This window comes from Cnephaeus nilssonii, assembly GCF_951640355.1.
Source record: "Cnephaeus nilssonii genome assembly, chromosome: 1".
Taxonomy (NCBI): Eukaryota; Metazoa; Chordata; class Mammalia; order Chiroptera; family Vespertilionidae; genus Cnephaeus; species Cnephaeus nilssonii.
In genome coordinates this window covers 116,639,061-116,659,426 of record NC_137072.1, presented here as the reverse complement: position 1 = coordinate 116,659,426, position 20,366 = coordinate 116,639,061, and the positions used below count along the sequence as shown (strand labels likewise).

At 65.1% G+C, this 20,366-nt stretch overlaps 1 protein-coding gene across 4 annotated transcripts in view; it reads left to right on the top strand.

Annotated features, from left to right (window-relative positions):
• HTT (huntingtin) overlaps positions 1-20,366 on the top strand; it is a 93,521-nt gene that overhangs the window by 69,742 nt on the left and 3,413 nt on the right. For 3 of the 4 annotated variants that reach the window (XM_079767500.1, XM_079767499.1, XM_079767498.1), the window contains 21 exons: positions 16-192; positions 1,367-1,443; positions 3,111-3,249; positions 4,106-4,228; positions 5,194-5,407; positions 6,002-6,147; positions 6,611-6,788; positions 7,678-7,773; positions 9,373-9,560; positions 9,897-10,023; positions 11,711-11,811; positions 12,597-12,751; positions 13,127-13,266; positions 14,287-14,369; positions 14,950-15,080; positions 15,169-15,298; positions 16,368-16,523; positions 18,841-19,031; positions 19,167-19,281; positions 19,375-19,588; positions 19,838-19,943. In XM_079767500.1, coding sequence (XP_079623626.1) covers positions 16-192; positions 1,367-1,443; positions 3,111-3,249; positions 4,106-4,228; positions 5,194-5,407; positions 6,002-6,147; positions 6,611-6,788; positions 7,678-7,773; positions 9,373-9,560; positions 9,897-10,023; positions 11,711-11,811; positions 12,597-12,751; positions 13,127-13,266; positions 14,287-14,369; positions 14,950-15,080; positions 15,169-15,298; positions 16,368-16,523; positions 18,841-19,031; positions 19,167-19,281; positions 19,375-19,588; positions 19,838-19,943 — 2,987 coding nt within the window. Of the gene's footprint in view, positions 1-15; positions 193-1,366; positions 1,444-3,110; positions 3,250-4,105; positions 4,229-5,193; positions 5,408-6,001; positions 6,148-6,610; positions 6,789-7,677; positions 7,774-9,372; positions 9,561-9,896; positions 10,024-11,710; positions 11,812-12,596; positions 12,752-13,126; positions 13,267-14,286; positions 14,370-14,949; positions 15,081-15,168; positions 15,299-16,367; positions 16,524-17,021; positions 18,040-18,840; positions 19,032-19,166; positions 19,282-19,374; positions 19,589-19,837; positions 19,944-20,366 lie in introns of those variants that run through there. The other variant, XM_079767501.1, reaches the window with a different exon arrangement.

The window sequence follows — 20,366 nt, the reverse complement described above, 5'->3', positions numbered from 1 at the left end:
TCCCTCTCCCGCCAGCCCACCACTCTGAGGAAGACCCTGCAGTGCCTGGAGGGCATCCACCTGAGCCAGTCGGGGGCCGTGCTGACGCTGTACGTGGACAAGCTGCTGTGTACCCCGTTCCGCGTGCTGGCTCGCATGGTCGACACCCTCGCGTGTCGCCGGGTAGAGATGCTTTTGGCTGCAAATTTACAGGTACTGAGCCCAGGCATGGCTTCCCTGGAAACCCAGCAGGCGGGCCAAACAGTCGGCGGTGTTTTCTCCACAGGCACGTTCTCCACGTGGCCTGACAGAAGCCGTGGGCCATGTGTGAGTGGTTGTTCTCGTGTGTCTGACACGGGTACATGGGTGCGTCTTGTCCCTTCTCCTAGTCTGCCCTTGCTCCGGCAGATGCACCGTGCGTGCCCTCTTGTGAACATGGGCACTGGCTCAGCATGTTCTCTGTGAGTGTGAGGGTGGGCTCAGCGTGTCCTCTGTGTGAGTGAGGGCGCGGGCTCAGCGTGTCCTCTGTGTGAGCGAGGGCGCGGGCTCAGCGTGTCCTCTGTGAGTGTGAGGGTGGGCTCAGCGTGTCCTCTGTGTGAGCGAGGGCGCGGGCTCAGCGTGTCCTCTGTGAGTGTGAGGGTGGGCTCAGCGTGTCCTCTGTGTGAGCGAGGGCGCGGGCTCAGCGTGTCCTCTGTGTGAGCGAGGGCGCGGGCTCAGCGTGTCCTCTGTGTGAGCGAGGGCACGGGCTCAGCATGTTTTCTGTGAGCGAGGGTGTGGGCTCAGCGTGTTCTCTGTGTGAGTGTGAGGGCACGGGCTCAGCGTGTTCTCTGTGTGAGTGTGAGCGCGGGCTCAGCGTGTCCTCTGTGTGAGTGTGAGGGCAGGGCTCAGCGTGTCCTCTGTGTGAGTGTGAGGGCACGGGCTCAGCATGTCCTCTGAGTGAGTGTGAGGGCTCAGCATGTCCTCTGAGTGTGAGGGCTCAGCGTGTACTCTGAGTGAGTGTGAGGGCTCAGCGTGTACTCTGAGTAAGTGTGAGGGCTCAGCGTGTCCTCTGTGTGAGTGAGGGCGGGCTCAGCGTGTCCTCTGTGTGAGGGCGGGCTCAGCGTGTCCTCTGTGTGAGTGTGAGGGCGGGCTCAGCGTGTCCTCTGTGTGAGTGAGGGCGCGGGCTCAGCGTGTCCTCTGTGTGAGTGTGAGGGCGGGCTCAGCGTGTCCTCTGTGTGAGTGAGGGCGCGGGCTCAGCGTGTCCTCTGTGTGAGGGCGCGGGCTCAGCGTGTCCTCTGTGTGAGGGCGCGGGCTCAGCGTGTCCTCTGTGTGAGGGCGCGGGCTCAGCGTGTCCTCTGTGTGAGGGCGCGGGCTCAGCGCGGCGCCACCTGATGTGTCCTGTCTCTAGAGCAGCGTGGCCCAGCTGCCGGTGGAAGAACTGGACCGGGTCCAGGAGCACCTGCAGAGCCGTGGGCTGGCACACAGGTAGGGCCGGAGGCGGTGCCTCCTTGGGGATAAGGGCTTAGATTCGTGAGGCGGACGAGAGGTGTGCTTCCTGGGCAGAGGGCCTTGTGGGGAGCCGCCTGCCTCAGACACGGGCCGCGCCGTGCGGGAGTCGGGAAGGCGGACAGGAAGCCTCTGCCGCTCTGCGGGGAGAGGGTGAGGGTAGGCCGCTCCCCTGTCGGCGCTGGGGCAGTCCGTGCTCCCAGTGGAGGGGACTGCGTTCCAGCTGTGTCACGGGTCACAGCACCTCATTGATGGCCGGGAGCGCTTCCGCTCGCACAGGCCTGAGCCCGCCCTGGATGCACCTTGATCCGTCTTCCTTCCTGCGAGCTGTGGGCCTCCTAACTTGCTTCCCGGGAGTTGGGGCGTCTCTTTATGAGTGGGCGTCCCCGTGGCTGCCAAGCCTGGCAGCAGCTTGGCCTTCCTCCTCCCGGTGGGCGGGCGGTGGGCCGAGAGAGCGTGCCGCCACTCGCTGTGGCTCGGTGGTGAGAGCGGCTCGGTGGAGGCGGCTTGCGTCAGGGAGGGCGTGGCTGGTGGGCACCCCATTTGGGACAACCGACCGGTCAGGGCGCAGGGCTGTGATGAGTGTGACTGCCTGTCACTCAGCGATGGCGGTCGAGCTGCCGTCATTGTGTGACCCTGGAGTCTGCTCAGCCCAGTGAGGAGCGGGTCAGCGTCTTCCCCTGATGAGGCGACCCCTCGGAGGGACTGCTTGGCTAGGTGGTGTCTTGTGGGCGCCCGGTCGCAGCGCTGAGGAGTGGGTGTTCTCTGTCCGCCCACGTGTGGCTGCGCGGAGCGTGGGTGTGAGTGAGGTGGCGGGAGAGGAGCGTGGGTGTGAGTGAGGCGGCGGGAGAGGAGGGTGGGTGTGAAGGAGGCGGCGGGAGAGGAGGGTGGGTGTGAAGGAGGTGGGAGAGGAGGGTGGGTGTGAGTGAGGCGGCGGGAGAGGAGGGTGGGTGTGAGTGAGGCGGCGGGAGAGGAGGGTGGGTGTGAAGGAGGTGGGAGAGGAGGGTGGGTGTGAGTGAGGCGGCGGGAGAGGAGGGTGGGTGTGAAGGAGGTGGGAGTGGAGGGTGGGTGTGAAGGAGGCGGCGGGAGAGGAGTGTGGGTGTAAAGGAGGCGGGAGAGGAGGGTGGGTGTGAAGGAGGTGGGAGAGGAGGGTGGGTGTGAAGGAGGTGGGAGAGGAGGGTGGGTGTGAAGGAGATGGCGGGAGAGGAGGGTGGGTGTGAAGGAGGTGGGAGTGGAGGGTGGGTGTGAAGGAGGTGGGAGAGGAGGGTGGGTGTGAAGGAGATGGCGGGAGAGGAGGGTGGGTGTGAGTGAGGCGGCGGGAGAGGAGGGTGGGTGTGAAGGAGGTGGGAGAGGAGGGTGGGTGTGAAGGAGGTGGGAGAGGAGGGTGGGTGTGAAGGAGATGGCGGGAGAGGAGGGTGGGTGTGAAGGAGGCGGCGGAATTGGAGTGTGGGTGTGAGTGAGGCGGCGGGAACACTGGCGGGCGGGGCTGTGGTCCTGGAAAGGAAACGGGCCTGGCTTGCTCCACGGCTTGCCGAGTGTTGGTCGGGTCGGTCTGAAGCTAGTGTGGGTCACGGGCACGCGGCTTTCAGAAGCTCTGCTGCTTCCTCCGTGGCGCTGGGCTCTGACCCACGTGTGGTTGGTTCCAGACACCAAAGGCTCTACTCGCTGCTGGACAGGCTGCGCCTCGCCACCGCCCCGGGGTCCCGGGGCCCCTGTCCTCCGGCCACGTCCCACCCGCTGGATGGGGAGGGGTCCCTGGCGCTCGAGACAGCGAGCCCAGACAAGGTGAGTGCCCGCACGTGTGTGTGACGCGTGGCCCAGTCGGGCACTGAGTGTGCAGCGCTGGTTCGGGTCGGAGGGCTCCCAGCAGCTCCCGGCCTGCCCTGCCCTGCCAGCCTGCCCAGGTCCCGTCACGGCCACGCTGCCCGAGGTCCAGCCCGTCAGCAGGCGTGGGGTGAGAAAGGAAGCGCTGACGTGGGATTCTCCTGGCGGGGTGTCAGGGGCGTCGATGAGAGGAGCAGGTGTTGGGGGGCCACAGCCCGCACGCCTGCACAGGCCTTCAAGCGCAGGCCCACCGGCCGCCCCCCTCCCCTTAGTCTGCTGGCCCTGCCCGTGGAGCCCCATCCTCGCTGCTCCATGCACTCCTCAGAGCTCAGACCACTTGGGGGGCCTTGGTGCTCTGCTTTCCTGGGGATTTCAGTTTAAGTGTGAGCTGGATTTAAAAACCAGCAGCCCGGGCATCATAGGGCAGGGAACGCTGTGCTCAGCTGCGATGGGCTGAGCATGTCTGCTGTGCTGGCCCGGGGCGGGGGAGGGAGGGCAAAGCTGCCACCCCAGTGGGAGATGATGGTACGAGGCCAGACGGCGAGGCTGAGGCACGGGGCCTGCGACCCCAGTGCTGTCGCCGAGTTTGAAGGACAGCGGCCGTTCGCCAGGTGAGGGGAAGGCCGGGTGTCTGGACCGGGAAGCAGGTTCGGAGCTAGCCTTCAGCCAGCCTCTGTGGTTGGGAGCCGCCTGCACGGCCAGCCAGGGTCCTTGTCACAGAACCCGGCCACAGCCCGCGGCCACTGCCCTCTGGTCCAGCAGAGCGGAAGCCCAAAAGCTCTGCCCCTGCAGGCGTGACCGCCCTGTCTCTCCCCAGGACTGGTACGTGCGCCTGGTCAAGTCCCAGTGCTGGACGAGGTCTGACTCGGCGCTGCTCGAGGGGGCGGAGCTGGTGAATCGGCTCCCGCCAGGTGACATGAGTGCGTTCCTGCGGCACCCGGTACGTCAGAGTCCCTGCCCCCTGTTGCTCAGACGCCCCATCGCCGGTCCCCGGGCAGCCCCAGGCCGTGTGCTCTCACGTCTGCCGAGTGGCCAGGGCCTCGAGTCCAGGCACCCAGGACAGTGCTCCCGCCCCGTCAGCAGGGCCTGGGCGGGCGGCAGAGGCTGACGGTGTGAGGGCTGAGTGTCCCCAAGGACCCAGTGTCCAGGCGCTTTGTCATGAGGCTGCATTGGAACCAGCAGGAGCCTGGCCCCGTCAGCTGGCTGAAGCCGTTCTGAGACCCGTTCCCTGAAAGCTGACTGCTGATTGGCCTATTTGCTTCACGACCAATTGGTGGAACTTTTTAAATTAGGTCATGGGGCTTTTACAGCTTTTAAAGGTCCTGGCTATGAAAGGCGTAGTTCGGGTCACTGATGATGACAGGATTTTCTGAATATTAACTAAAGATTGGCATTCTACCCGAAAATTGGCCAAAGAAACCCTTACATGGTTTTTAAAGATTGGCAAAATAATACAAATTGCAGCGCCATATGAAATGACTTTTTTCCAACCAAAATTGTGGCATTTATATGGTACATTGATTTTATTTCAGCTGTTTTTGAACAGAATCTACCTTTTTCAAACTTTGCGGGTGTAAAGTGCTCCGCTGGTCTCCTGCATGGCACAACAGTTCGATTTGTGTCGCTGTTAGTTCTGTCATACTGCACTTTTGATTTCAAATAAACCTGAAGGCGTAATAAATGAAAATACTTCTTTAAAATTAAACCGCCCCAAAGAGACCAGACCTGTACGTCACTGAGCAGATGCGTGAGGGTTGTTGTTTGTTTATAACAGATGCAGAATATTCATACCGTTTTTACGGTTGCTAACCTGTGTACCTCGGGCACGTTTGCGTTATCCTCTTCCTGCTGTCTCCTGGCCTGATTAACGCTTGTAATTGTTGAACCTTCAATGCCCTGATGCAGGAGTTCAACATCAGCCTGTTAGCCCCGTGCCTGGGCGTGGGCGTGCAGGAAATTTCCGGAGGCCAGAAGAGCGCCCTCTTTGAAGCAGCGCGCGAGGCGACTCTGGACCGGGTGGCCAGCGCGGTCCAGCCGCTGCCCGCCGCCCACCAGGCGTTCCCGCCCTCCCTGCCTGCGGAGCCCACCGCCTACTGGAGCCAGTTGAATGATCTGTTTGGTAATTAAAGTAAAAGTGTCTCTTTTTTACTTATTTATTTTGAGTTTTAAACTTGATTTTTAGGGAGAGAGAGAGAGAAACATCTATGTGAAATCGAGTCATTGATCAGCTGCCTCTGGCATGATCCACAACCGGGGATCGAGCCTGCAACCCAGGCTGTGCCCCGACCGGAAATCGAACCAGCAGCCTTTAGGCGCACGGTACGACGCCCAAGCAGCCACGCCGCCCTGGCCGGGCTAGAGCGTCTTTGACTGTTTAAAGCGCTGCAGAGCTGGGGCCTGCGCTGCACTGAGCAAACACGCAGCAGGTGCTGTTGCTCTCACAAACCGAAAGCGTTGACAGGAGGAACAGACGCGGCACCGGGTCCCCGGCTCCGCATGCCTTTGGATGTGCGGGCCGCTTTGCTGGTCGTTGGCCCGGCGCTGGCTCCGAGCCCTGGAGGCGGCTGGGACAAGCCGGGATGCGGTCCCTGGGCCCACGCAGGCGGGAGGGCCTGGAAGTGCTGCCGAGGAGCCGCGCCTCCGCAAGCGGCCTGCCTGCCTTCCCGCCACAAGCCTCTGCGCGTTCCGTCCCCCACGAAGGCCTCTGTTTCAGGGGACGCCGGGGTGTACCGCTCCCTGACCACGCTGGCCCGCGCGCTGGCCCAGTACCTGCTGGTGTTCCCCAAGCTGCCCGGCCACCTGCACCTTCCCCCGGAGAAGGAGAGGGACACTGTGAAGTTCGTGGTCATGACCCTGGAGGTGAGAGGCGGCTTGGGACAGAGGGAAGGCACTGTCACGTGACAGGGCGCAGGGCGTAGAGGTCCTCCAGCGAGGACGTGGCCACTCTGGCGTTTGAAGCTCTCTGGAGCGCATGCCCTCAGATCCAGCCCCCTTGGCCGCCAGGAGGCGAGGCCAGCGCTGTCTGCCGGGAAGGCCTGGCCTGGCCTGGCCTGGCGGGTGGCGGGAAGGCGTCCGAGAGGAGCCTGCCGCACTGGGGGGAAAGGCGCAGCAGGTCCGGGCGGGTCCTGGCCGAGGGGAGCCGGGCACTGGGAGCAGCTGCCAGGACTGACCAGGGGTGGGAACGCAGCCCGCCCTCTGGGAGGCAGGGCTGTGGGGGCCCGCTGGCCTCTTGGGCCTCGACGGTTCCTTGGCACGGGGGTTTCCTGCGCCGACACGGCAGCGGGAAGGGAACCGGCCCGCCTCTGACGTGGCCTCCCCGCAGGCCCTGGCCTGGCACTTGGTCCACGAGCAGATCCCGCTGAGTGTGGACCTGCAGGCGGGCCTGGACTGCTGCTGCCTGGCCCTGCAGCTGCCCGGCCTGCGGCGCCTGCTGGCCTCCCCCGAGATGGTGACCCGCGCCTGCTCCCTCGTCCACTGCGTCCGCCTCATCCTGGAAGCCAGTGAGTGTCGCTCTGGGGCTCTGTCCGTGGGCAGTTGAACAGGTCATCAGCCCCCCAGATCTCACAGGCATTTGTTTGTGCCGCCTGCGTTAGGAAGTGGGGTGTCGAGGTGGGTAAACGGGCCTTACTTGGTCTTCATAGGACGTAACGTGAACTTGCTCTGTGGCCACTTGGTTAGGTCTCGGAGCTCCGGCTCCTATAGAAACGCTTGTAACTCCACGTCTCTGGTGGCTGGCCCGCGCTGACGGTCCCACCTTCAGTCCTCAGCGGGCGGAGGGGGCCCAGCCTGCCTGACAGGGCCTGGCTTTCCCCGGCGTCGGAACGCTAGCTTCTGTGCGGCATTGGGGCCCAGCTGCTGTCAGTAAAAAGGAGCTGTTCTTTCCCAGGGAAGTGTCCTCAACAAGGGTCATCAGCCAGGATCTTTAATAAATGGGACGTTCTGGTTTTACATGTGGGAGGGTGTTTGAAGTTTTGTGTTTTTAAATTGAACATTATAGAGTGGCGTTTTGAAGTTTCATTGTTTAAATTGTTTTCATCTGTGCATTTGTAGTCAACTTGGAAATGAAGATCAGGGGCCGTGTTTAAAGCCAGGCTCCTGGGGCCGCAGCGTGCCTCTGGCAGCCCTGAACCCTGGGCCGCCCCAGGAGATCTCCCGGGTGGGGGCGGGCTGGGAAGTCGGGGCCCAGGAGCCTGTCTGCCTGCGCTGCAGGTTGGCCAAGACGTTGGTACCGAGGGCTAGTGCCGCCTGAAACTGTCTCAGTCGATTCCGGGATGTCTAGACCTTGTGTGGCGTCGTCTGTCACTTGGCATGTTGTGAGCTGCATGACGAGTGTGAGTAGAGGACGGGAAGGGTGTGGGCAATCCTTCCGTGTGTCCTTCCCTGATGCAGTTGTGGTGCAGCCCGGGGACCAGCTTCTCAGTCTAGAAAGGAGGACAGACACCCCGAGGGCCGCCAGGGAGGACGGCGGAGACTCACACACACACAGTAAGTGTCAGGCCGTGTTTGGGGCTTGGAATTCATTAACAGAAGACGTTTAAAGTGGCAAACGTGGGCCCTTGAAGGTGAACGTAGCTGGGTCCCATTGCTCATCCCCATATTGAAAGGCAATTTGGGCGCTGGACAGTTTGGCTCAGTGGATAGAGCATCGGCCTGCGGACTAAAGGGCCCCAGGTTCGATTCCGGCCAAGGGCGCATGCCCAGGTTGCGGGCTCGATCCCCCCTAGTAGGGGGTGTGCAGAAGGCAGCCGATCAATGATTCTCTGTCATCATTGATGTTTCTATCTCTCTATCCCTCTCCCTTCCTCTCTGAAATCAATAAAAAAAAAAAATGTATTTTTAAAAAATAAATAAATAAAGGCAATTTGGGGATATTGCCCTGCACGTGCTCCTTCCTCCAGCCTGTGTTTCTCCCCGCCTCGGGCTCCCTGTGGCTGACCTTCCCACTCAGCGGGGACGGCACACTCCCAGGAGGCCCTCCTCTTCCGCCCCTCCATCCATCCTCCATCAACCCTCCCTCCATCTATCCGCTCCTCCATCCAGCCTCCCCTCCATCCTCTCCTTCCTCCCCTCCACCCATCCTCCTCTCCATCCCCCCTCCATCCTCCCCTTCCACCCCTCCAACCTGTCCTCCATCAACCCTCCCTCCATCTATCCGCTCCTCCATCCAGCCTCCCCTCCATCCTCTCCTTCCTCCCCTCCATCCATCCTCCTCTCCATCCCCCCTCCATCCTCCCCTTCCACCCCTCCAACCTGTCCTCCATCAACCCTCCCTCCATCTATCCGCTCCTCCATCCATCCTCCTCTCCATCCCCCCTCCACCCTCCCCTTCCGCCCCTCCATCCTGTCCTCCATCCAGCCTCCTCTCCATCCCCCTCCATCCTCCCCTTCCTCCCCTCCATCCAGCCTCCCCTCCTCCATCCTCTTCTCCACCCGCCCTCCATCCTGGCACTACGTTCTCTATGCACTTATGTCTCTCACCTCAGACTCTGGCCCCATGGGGGCAGGGAGTATGTCTCCCTTCTGTGTGTTCTCACTATTGTACTTGACCATCAAATGTTTGTGGAGTGATGAATGAATGAGGAGGAACACTAAGGCACTTGGAGCTAGTGGAAATACCCTCCTGAACGTTGGCTAGCCTGAGTGTGTCCATCAGCCATCTATCTTGCTGGATTTTTAAATGAAAACTCCTGCTCTTCCTACAGAAACAAGAAGTCCACATCCCTTCACTTAACCCTATCCTAGACTCGGGCACATACCTCGGTTCTTCATGCACTTTCTCCTGAGCGTGGTGCGGGCAGGGCGGGAGGAAGGCTTCTGGACGGAGGGGCTCCTGTCACCAGCCTCCAGGGCCCAGGCCATTCGAGCCCTGCGCTGGGGTCAGGCTGGATGCTGCCAGCAGTGGCAGGCAGTGTGGGGCGGGCGGCGCGGGGTAGCTGAGCCCGAGCTGCACTCTGTAGGTCCTCAGGGACCAGCTGGAGGTCTGGGGGTGCCACCTTTCTGGGGTGGGGTGTGCCTTCTCCCTGGGAGGCAGGAAGGTCAGGAGGTTGGGGGGTCCACCCTCTCTTACCCGCGGTGTTGGTTCAGGCCCCGAGTGCGTCACGGCGGCCTGCAGGGAGGTGGCCGAGCTGGTGGAGGCCTTGCCGTCCGTGCTGGCCTTGGGGCACCAGAGGAACAGCAGCACGCCCGCCTTCCTCACGCCCGTGCTCAGGAGCATCGTGGTCAGCCTGGCCCGCTTGCCCCTCGTCAACAGCTACACGCGCATCCCCCCGCTGGTGAGTCTGCAGACTGGCCCTGGCGGGGGTTCAGGGGCCCAGCTGGGCCAGCTCGGCTGTCGCCTTGGGTGGCCGGGTGCCGCCGGGAATCCTGATGCTGCCTGGTGCCCTCGGCCTGGAGTGCAGCTGGAGTTGCAGCAAGGCTGGCCTTTCTGAATGGGCGCAGGGAGCTGGCCACGTAGACCCGTCCCTGGGTGAGCCCGTCCCTGGGTGAGCCCGTCCCTGGGTGAGCTCGAGCGGCCCTTGCACTCCGGGCCACGCTGGTCCGAGGAGGGGAGGGGGGCTGTGACCCCGCGCTGGGGGCTGGAGCTCAGCGACTTCGTTCCACCCTCTCAGGTCTGGAAGCTCGGGTGGTCGCCCACGCCGGGAGGGGATTTCGGCACAGCCTTCCCCGAGATCCCCGTGGAGTTCCTCCAGGAGAAGGAAGTCTTCAAAGAGTTCATCTACCGCATCAACACGCTGGGTAGGTGGGGCTCCTCGTGACCACGCAGCGCGCCAGCCTGGGGTCCCCGTCCCGGAGTGTGCCCTGCACCTCTTGTCCCGTGAAAGGTCTAGGCCCGCCTGCTCGCGGGAAGCATTCTGAGTGCACACAGCTCAGAGTGAGCACTTCCACCCACGTGTCTGCGTGAACGTTTAATCCCGAGTTTCCATGTGTCCGCGTGTGTGAAGTCGGGTTGGTACCTGGTAGGTGGTGATGGGGAGCTGAATCCGATCTGGGCAGGAGGCACCCCGCCAGCAGGGACGGGATTGTCCGTGTGTTCCCTCGTGGTCACTGATGCCGCCTCGTGTGCGGGACGGGCAGGGGAGTGGGAGCCACCGTGGCAGATGCGGAGGAAGCAGATGCTGGGGAGAGCCGGGCTCTGTGTGGGCGGCCGTCCAGCTCGGGCCCAGCTCTGCCATCGGGATTGAGCGCGCCCTGCCGCCTGCAGCCTTCTCAGCCGCCCTGCGCACGGCACGCGGCACAGCGACCGCTTCCCTCCTGCTCTGCAGCGCCGTGGCCGGCGGCTTCTGTCCCATTCGATGGTGCGGGTGTCATCTGCTCAGGGTCGAAAGGGCGGTGCTGAGGGGCAGCGCCCTGCGAGGGGCTCCTGGGAACGAGTGTCTCGGGAGTCCGGTGTGGCACCCGCGGGCACTGGGCAGGCCCACCCTCGTCCCTGCGGTGCCTCCTGCCTCTGCCGACGTAGCACTGACCTTGGCCCTGAAGGCTCAGGCAGCAGACACCTCGTTGGCCTGCATCCCCTTTAGTCCCGAGGACGATGCGGCCCCACCGCCGAGATGCGATCTGAGGAGCATGGAGGTGGCCGCCGGGGCAGTTCCTCCCCGCCCTCGGAGATGGCCGTCGGCAGCGTGGCCTCCCAGCCTACGCCAGCCCCCTCCGGCTGCCCTGTGCGTGGCTCAGACCTCGGCCCGGCAGTCCTGCGGCCGGCCCTGCCCCCGCCTTCGCTGGCGCTCCCTCTCGCTCTCTTCTCCGCATGCCCCGGCCTCCTCCTCCCTGTGGAAATGCCCACACACGTCTGCCCTCTTCGTACCCAGGTGTGGGCGTCTGACCCGCTTCTCAGTCCGTCCGTCTGTCTCCCTCCCTACGCCCGTCTTAGCGAGGAGACCCTGTCACTGCGGCCCCAGCAGGTGCCGAGGGGCTCAGAGCAGCGGAGCGCGTGGAGTGACGCCCTCGCTGAGGACGAGCGTGCTCTGCCCAGACTGCGTTCCTTTCTGACCCTCTAGACGTCGGGGACACCGAGCTCTGCCTCCGCCAGCAGCCGAGCTGGGCGGGCTCACAGCGCACGCTGACCCCTGGGCCGTCCCGGCCGTGGTGTGCCCCGTGCATCCAGGAGCTCAGTCCGAGCGGGACTTCCGGCCCCTTTCCACTCGGCCACACCTGCCGGGCGGGGTCAGGAGGGCGCCGGACGGACACACGCGCACGCACACACGCCCACTGCCAGGGCAGCACGCAGACGTGCGTGCTCACTGTCCGCGCTGGAGGGCGGGCGCCGCAGGGTCCTGCTTTGCAGACCTGCCGAGGCTGAGGCGGCTGCTGGACGTGGCCCGGGGCACTGCCCGCTCCGGTTAGAGCTGGCGGCCCCGCTGTCGCCTCACGTCGGGTCGTTGGAGGAGCGGGTGACCCTCTGTCTCAAGTGACGTTTGCATCATAGGGTGGACCAGCCGCACTCAGTTCGAGGAAACGTGGGCCACCCTCCTGGGCGTCCTGGTGACCCAGCCCCTCGTGCTGGAGCAGGAGGAGAGCCCCCCGGAGGTAAGGCGCCGCAGCGCGGGCTCCGCCGGCTGGCAGCCAGCAGAGGGCAGCCAGCTCGCTTTCCCGCCTTACCTTACTTTTAAGAGTAGCCGGGTTGTGTCTAGACTGATGCCCCGGAGCAGAGCCGATCTCCCGCTGTCGGGGTGCTGCCTGGCCGCATGTGGCGCTCGGAGCCCAGTGCGTTAGGCGCTGGGTCAGTAATTCCCGACTCCACGCATAGTTCAGTCAGAGGAAAGGGCACGTAAGGCCGGCCGAGGCACGTGCTCATCCACCTCGACCGTCTCGCAAAGACGCTCCCAGGCTTCTGCACGTAGGCTGTGGATTGACACAGTATTGGGAAAGGCCGCCATTCGGCAAGGCACAGCCCGGGATCGGAAACGTCCTGGACCCTCAGGCCCTGTTCTGGCAGGAGGGTGGCGTGACGCAGAGGGGACAGTTCCGTGGTGGGTGTCGCAGCCGTCCACACGGCCTGCGGGTCCCCGCGTCAAAGCTGGCGGGGGTCACGTGCCAAGTTCTCCAATCGGTGCTGAAGTTCAGTGGTTCCTGCTCAGAGCTGTGCCTGTGGGAGGCCTGGCTCTGAGCCGTGGACATGTGTCCGTTAGGTGTGTTCCCAGTGACCGGTGTGGGGCGGTGGTGGGTGCGGGCAGACACGGCAGGGCCTGGCGGGGAGGGCGTGCCCCCGGCGCTCAGGCTCCTCCCGCCAGCCCTGCGGTCTGTGCAGGTGGGCACAGGTCGTACTTGGTGTCTGGCTGCTCGTGACGTGGTCACATGTGGGCTCTTTTCAGGAAGACACGGAGAGGACCCAGATCCATGTCCTGGCCGTGCAGGCCATCACCTCCCTCGTGCTGAGCGCGATGACCGTGCCCGTGGCCGGCAACCCCGCCGTGAGCTGCTTGGAGCAGCAGCCCCGGAACAAGCCCCTGAAAGCTCTCGACACCAGGTCTGCCCGCGTTGCCGTGTGTCCAGGGCACGGCGTGGTGGGGCCGAGAGGCACCCTCCACCCACCCCACCCCGGGCCAGCAGCTTACCGCCCTTTCGTTGTTGCTGGAACTAAAAAGCAAAGCACCGTGCGTGTGCTGCGAGAGGTGCACGTGTCAAGTGACTGACCAGCCGCCTGAGCACGGCCTGAGGCGGCGGGGCCTCTGGCCAGCAGAGCGGGAAGGCGTCTGCCGGGCTCAGCAGGAGTCGCCCGCGGAGGCGGTGCTGTGGTGCTGCGGGTGCCGCTCCTTTGGGCAACCCTGGGGGCAGGTCCTGGCGTCGCTCACGGCTACAATTTTAAAGGAACTGAAAGTTTAACCTTTGTCCTGGATTCTAGGTTTGGGCGGAAGCTGAGCGTGATCCGAGGAATTGTAGAGCAGGAAATTCAAGCAATGGTGTCGAAGAGGGAGAACATCGCCACCCATCACCTGTACCAGGCGTGGGACCCCGTCCCCTCTCTGTCTCCAGCCGCCACAGGTGCCCGTCGGGAGGGGCCGGCACACTGACGCAGCGGTGGGCAGGCAGAGGCTGGGACCTCGTGAGCTGCCCTGGCCCATGGCAGTGCCGGCGCCCTGGGGACCGGCCGCTAACCCTCTGGAGGGAATGAAGCCGGGAAGCAAGTGCTCAAGAGAAAGGGACGTTGTGGGGTATTTCTTTGTTTTTATTGATTTCAGAGAGGAAGGGAGAGGGAGAGAGAGAAACACCAATGATGAGAGAGGAACATCAGTTAGCTGCCTCCCGCACGTCCCACACTGGGGGTCGAGCCTGTAACCCAGGGCCTGTGCCCTGACCAGGAATCAAACTGGTGACCTGGTTCATAGGTCAACGCTCAGCCCCTGGGCCGCACCAGCCGGGCTGGGGGTTCTCTCAGGCGCACTTTTCGCTGTTGGGTGCCCAGTGTTCCAGGCTAGTCTTCGTGACCCCTGGGCTGTGGGAGGTGTCAGGTCCTCCCGGTTTCGGTCCTGAGCCTTAGCTGCAGGGCGCCGTGTGCCGTGCCGTGTGCCGTGCGCGCTCAGACATCAGGCAAGAGTCAGCTGAGCGTGAACTGGTGCCTTGGGGGTCTCGGGCCGGTAGGGGAGAGGCGTCGCGGCCTCGCCGTCCCAGGAGCAGCCGCTGCAGGCATGCGCAGAGCATGTGCTCCGGGGAGGGAGGTTTTGGGGGAGCGGGGCGGGTGGTGCCCACCAGCGCGAAGTGCGGGCTCAGGTGGCCTGGGCCTCAGGGAAGGAAGCGGGGGGTGGGGAGGGCGGCTGAGTGGGGGCACTGCCCACACCCTGCCCCGGGGGGCGCGGCTGTGCTGTCCTCCGGGCCCAGGCCCCTGGCGGGCTGCCGCCTCCTCCACAGCTGCGGACCGGGCTGTGCCGCTCCGCCAGCCGGTGCCCGTGGGGCCTCGGCCCCGCCAGCTGCCTGCTGTGAAGGGACAGAACTGCCCAGGCCGCCAGGGCCCCACGCTGTGCCTTGCCAGGCTTGGCGGCGGCTCTGACGTCCTGTCGCCCGCAGGTGCCCTCATCAGCCACGACAAGCTGCTGCTGCAGACCAACCCCGAGCGGGAGCTGGGCAGCATGAGCTACCAGCTCGGCCAGGTCAGCGCGCCCCGTCCTCTGCCCTCGGGTGTGGGCCACTTCCGCCTTCGGGAGCAAAGTTAAATGCACTTCAGGCGAGCGCAGGGGGCTTGTTCGTTTCACTTACGGCGTTTATCCTGAGAAGGGCGTACGGTGTCTTATGCGTGTGAGCAGTGGGAGAGTGTGAGGTGACTTAGGGGAGGGAGGGCGGCGCGGTCCCAGCCCCGTGCTGCTGGGTGGGTCGCTGTCACTGGCCCTTGATCAGAAAAGTGGGGGACCATCGTGTGCATGGCAGGGAGGCAGTGGGGGCCCCTGAGTTTGCAGCGTTGGCCCTGCAGTAGCTGTTCTCCCTCAGCGTGTTGCCGTCACGCAGAAAGCCTGGCCCTCAGCTGCTCCCCTCATCCCAGGGCTCCCGTTTGAAGGCAGAGCTTTCTGAAGCCCCCCCCCCCCCCCCCCCCAGAACCCACTGGGTCTGACTGAGCAGGCCCTGCTGGGTGGCGCGGCCCCGCCGTGGCCAGGATCCCGGGCCACACCTGCACCCGGCCCTGAGCTCCGGGAGCCTGCGCCCGCTCCTCGTGCTGACCCGGGGCCTGTGTTGAAGGTGTCCATCCACTCGGTGTGGCTGGGGAGCAGCATCACACCCCTGAGGGAGGAGGAGTGGGACGAGGAGGAGGAGGAGGAGGCCGACGTCCCCGCACCTTCGTCGCCACCCACGTCTCCTGTCAGCTCCAGGTTCCCACCGCCTTTGGTTGAAGCCTTTGAGGGTTTCGGTCGTTGGGAGGGTGGGGCCTGCGATGACCCTCGTGTGTGTGCTCCACAGGAAGCACCGGGCCGGGGTGGACATCCACTCCTGCTCCCAGTTCCTGCTGGAGCTGTACAGCCGCTGGGTCCTGCCGTCCAGTTCCGGCCGAAGGACGCCCATCATCCTGATCAGCGAGGTGGTTCGATCTGTAAGTTTACCTCGCCTGTCCCTCGTGCACACAGCGCATACAGGCATACATACATGTACACGCACGCACATGCACGCACGCGTGCAGGTGTCGTCTCTGGGAGCCTAAGAAGAACTCTCAGGCCTGGGGCGTGGATGCGTCTCCGCCGTGCAGAGCGGCTCTCCGCCTGTCCCCCCACGGCGGCAGATGCTCCGAGGGCAGTGGCGGTGTCATTGTGACGTCACCGCCGTCCAAGGCTGGAGGCTCCCTCCTTGTCCGTAAGGGTCTCCCTGGGGCCGGGCTCACAGGCCCACACGCCCCTCCGAGAAGCACGATCTTGGAGTTTTTCTCAGACTGTTGGTCTCAGGTTCCTTTACGGTCTTCACGTGAGTGGGGACCCGAGAGCCTGTTGTGCGGGTACGTCTGTCGGTATTTACAGAGTCGGAAACCAAGTCTGAGGAGCTGTTTGTTTTTGTTATTAGTCCTCACCCGAGGACGTGCTTAGAGAGAGGAGGGGCGAGAGAGAGAGAGCAACATCCCTGATGAGAGAAGCGTGGGTCGGCTCCTGCCTGCAACCCCAGGCCTGTGCCTGACTGGGAATGCAGCTGTGACCTGGTCCATAAGCTGATGCTCAAGCACAGCCCCGCCGGCCGGGCTGGTGCTCCTTTTAGATGTACCGTGAAGAGCTGAGCCCTCGGCAGCTGAGCGTCTGGGGAGACAGAGTCCCTGGCAAAGCGTTTATTTCTGAAACCACGTTTCTGCCGGGGCTCTGAGAGCCTGACCCTGCGCCAGGGAGAGGCCTGGGCTCCGGGGGCAGAGCAGACATGGGCTCGTCCTGGTCCCGCTGCGGGCAGGCTCCCTGAGGTCGTGGCCGTCCCAGCTCCGCCACCGCAGCGAGCGCGTGCACAGGCATCCGTGAGGACGCCCCGCCCACGCTGCGTGTCCCTGCACTCGAGGTCCCAGGGGTTTGCGTGCCAGGGCAGCAGGGGTGCCTGGAGCCCGTTGTCCTTGGGCTGGGAGGAGGCGTGCTGGGTGCGCTGCTTCCTTCCCTGACAGCGGCTCCCCTCCCGTCCGCACATTGTGTCTGCAGCTCCTCGTGGTCTCCGACCTGTTCACGGAGCGCAGCCAGTTTGAGATGATGTACCAGACGCTGACCGAGCTGCGCAGGGCGCACCCTCCAGAGGACGAGATCCTGCTGCAGTACCTGGTGCCGGCCACCTGCAAGGCGGCGGCTGTCCTCGGCATGGTGAGCGGTGGGCACTGCGCGTGGCGCCGTGGGGGCAGCATCCGCCGGCAGGGTCCCCGGGAGCGTCCACCGCCAGTGCGAGCTGGGGGGCTCCGCTCGCTCTGGGCTTCGCGCGCCGTGGAGTGCGCCGTGGTGGGCGAGCCGCACTTGGGGGCTCCTGTGCACCTTGGTCAGGTCGTCACGGTGGCGGTGCGCCCGGAGCTGGCTGTGTGGGGGCCCTTTTCCGGGGTGCTGCTGGCCTCTGCTTCCTATCGCCAGGGCCCCTCGCGGGACTGCTCGGTCACAGTCCCCTGCATTCCCACCCCACAGTGTGGGTGCCAGCCTTTTTACAGGGGGGCGGACAGGGCCTTTGGGGTCCCCCTGATGCTGCTCCAGCTGATGAGCACCCGGCCAGCGCCACACCCACTTTCTGGGTGGTCGTCATCACGTGGTGTTGGGGGATCCCCAGAAGTCTAAATTCAGGGTCAGTTCCGAAGACCTGACACAAAGCTTATTCAGACACGTCAGGACTTGCACACGGAGAAACGCACATACACGGCGAGGCGGCTGCCGCGGCCAGGTCAGCAGGCGCGTCAGGCAGCCATCGCCCCCTCCAGCCACTGCCCGTCCCGGGCCTGCCCTCTGTGGGCGCCTCCGCTTCCTGAGGATCAGCCCAGCCTGAGGCTAGAGGTCGGACAGTCGCAGAGGGTTCAACAGGCCAACATTTCCCAGACGCCTTTGCTGCTGGGCCGTGTTGCCTCTCTGAGGGAGTCCCGTGCACGCGGTACCTGCTAAACAGACGTCCCAGCCGCGGAAGGCAGGCCTCCGAGGGGCGCACGTGAAAGAGCATCAGTGCCGCCCGCTGCCCTGCGCCCCTCGGCTCGCCCTGCGCGTGGCAGCGGCGGCAGCGTGCTGTGCCCGCTCAGGCCCCTGGCCGCCGGTGCAGAGACGCTCCCTCAGCAGCAGGAGCGGCTGCGCTGGCCCTGGCCGTCCCCTCGTGCCGTGCTCGGCCCTGCCTGTCCTGCCCGCGAGCCTGCGCCTCGGCCGCCTGGGGCTGGTGGAGCCTTTGCCTTGAGTCTTGCCCCAGGCGAGCGGAGGCTGAGGCCAGGGTGCTGGGCGCATGCTCCAGGTCACAGGACCAGGCGGAGGGGGGAGCCCACGCCCGTGCCTGGCTGCCTTCCCCACAGAATCCGCCCCTGCGGGCCCAGGCGCCGAGCCGGTGTCCCCCGTCCTGGGTGGCCTGGTGCCCCCGCGCGTACCCTTCGCAGCTGCGCCCCGAGTGTGGATCGTGGGAGCGCAGGAGCAGCTGTTCTCGGAGGCCCTTTGTCTCTGTGGGCTCTGAGGTCGCCTGTTCCATTGTGACTGTGTTCTGTGCTCAGGCCCAGGTCCCGCAGGCGAGTGCTGTGTCAGTAAATCAAATCAGTAGGATTGTTTCTGAAGAGGCCCCGAGGCCAGATGGTGCCCTGGGGACTCCTCGTCTGGCTGTGCAGGGGCCGCGGGCTTCTCCTCCTGACGCATCAGCCCCCTGCTGGCCCCTGGTGCTGCCTTTAGAGCTGCGGCCCTGGAGGCCTGCGTGGAGGTCCCTCGCGTGGTCCAGCGGTCTGTGGGGGCCGGGAGGAGAGAGGGAAGTCCTCGGTCACGGAGGGAGGCAGGGACCCAGTGCCTGTGGGGGCCGCACTGTCAGACAGCCTCCCGGAACCCCTAAGACTCTGCGGCCGGGGCCGCCTTCCCAGGGGGTGGTCTGTGAACCGCTGTGGCTGCCCCTGCACCTGCTCTCTGGGGGGTCTCACGCGGAGGGCACAGTGTAGGCTCCTCCTTAACGCGTGTGATTAGGGTGCTGAGGGGAACGGACACGTTTGCATAGACGACAGCGGGTCCCAGGACTGCCTCGCAGGGCTCCCCAAGCTCGGCTGTGATTTACTGCAGTGACAGGACGCAGTCAGTGCGGGAGGGCGCACGGGGCCACGGCCACAGGAGACCAGGCTCAGCTTCGGAATCCCCTTCCGGAGTCACGGGACGCGCTGTTTCCGGGCAATGCGTGTGAAAACACACGCGGAGCCCTGCCCACCAGGGAGGCCCCTGCCTGGCCCGTCCCGAACTCCAGACCCCAGAGGTGGGAGTCAGCACCCCCACACTGTCCACACAGGCCGGGCACAGGCTGCCCCTTAGCAGTCGGCTGGGAGCACTCCCCACACCCCGGCCGGACGCCTGCCCAGGGCAGCCTGTCCGCCCCACCCCCACCCCCTCCCCCCCATGCCCAGCTCGGCAGTCGGCCTGCAGGTGAGCCCTAGCGGCCTCCTGCCCTCGAGGTCCAGCCCCTGCTTCTGCCCGGCTCCAGGACAAGGCCGTGGCGGAGCCAGTCAGCCGGCTGTTGGAGAGCACGCTCAGGAGCAGCCACCTGCCCAGCAGGATCGGGGCCCTGCACGGCGCCCTCTACGTGCTTGAGTGCGACCTGCTGGACGACACGGCAAAGCAGCTCATCCCCGTCATCAGCGACTACCTCCTCTCCAACCTCCGCGGCAGCGCCCAGTGAGTGGGGCTGGAGGGCCGGCTGGGACGGGCATGTCAGGCCCCAGCCTGTCACCGCAGAGCTCGGGCACCGGGGCCCCTCTCCTGGGCCGTGGCCGGGCGCCCGCGTGACTGAGCGGCTGCCCCTGGTTGCAGCTGCGTGAACCTGCACAGCCAGCAGCACGTGCTGGTGATGTGTGCCACCGCCTTCTACCTGGTCGAGAACTACCCTCTGGATGTGGGGCCGGACTTCTCCGCATCCATCATACAGGTGACCGGCCTGGCGCCGTCCCCGTGGGGAACGCTGCCGGGACGGACGGGAGCCCGAGGCCGGGCCCTGACTCGGACGCCTCCTCTCGCTCAGATGTGTGGGGTGATGCTGTCAGGAAGCGAGGAGGCCACGCCGTCCACCGTTTACCACTGCGTCCTGCGCGGCCTGGAGCGCCTCCTGCTGTCCGAGCAGCTGTCGCGGCTGGATGCCGAGTCCCTGGTCAAGCTCAGCGTGGACAGGGTGAACGTGCACAGCCCGCACCGGGCCATGGCGGCCCTGGGCCTGATGCTCACCTGCATGTACACAGGTGAGGGGGACACGCCCACCCGTGTCTCCTGTCGCTGCTCCCCGGGACGCGGACCACAGTCCCCGAGGTTCTCGAGGGCAGTCCAGAGCGATCCCTGTCGTGTTGCTGCGCGGGCGTCACACCCCTGGAGCCCAGGGCTCCCTCCTGGTGCAGGTCGTCTCGGGCTCGCTGACCTGCCGTGTGGCTCCGGCGCCTCTGCAGAGCCCGGCCAGCCTCCCAGGCGCCTAGCAGTGCCGCCCCTCGTTTCAGGGAAGGAGAAGGCCAGTCCCGGCAGAACCTCCGAGCCCGGCCCTGCCGCGCCCGACAGCGAGTCCGTGATCGTGGCCATGGAGCGCGTGTCTGTTCTTTTCGACAGGTAAGCAGGGAAGCCGCTTCCGTCCTCTCGGCCGCTACTTCCCGCCGCGTCCTGACCAGCCCGGCCTCGCTCGCTCCGGAGAGGGCAGTGCTTGGCCCCTGCACCCGAGTGCGCCTCCCCTGAAGCGGGCACAGCAGCGGGGCAGCGGGCACGTGGAGGTGTGGGGAGGGCTGGGCCGTGACGGGACCCTCCACCAGCACCTGCTGCCTTTGGGGGAGGCGTGGTCCCAGCAGGCTCACGCGGCGCCCAGGGCTGGGCAGCGCCCCGCCGCATCGGGACGGCTCCTGACAGGAAGGGAGGGTGTGCGGGGCCCGGCATTGGCCTGAATGGCAAACAAGCGGGTTCTGAGAGGATTGGCTGCCTCCCCGCACGCTTGCCAGCTCTGGGGAACAGGCTCGGGGCCTCATCGGACTTGGTCTGTGG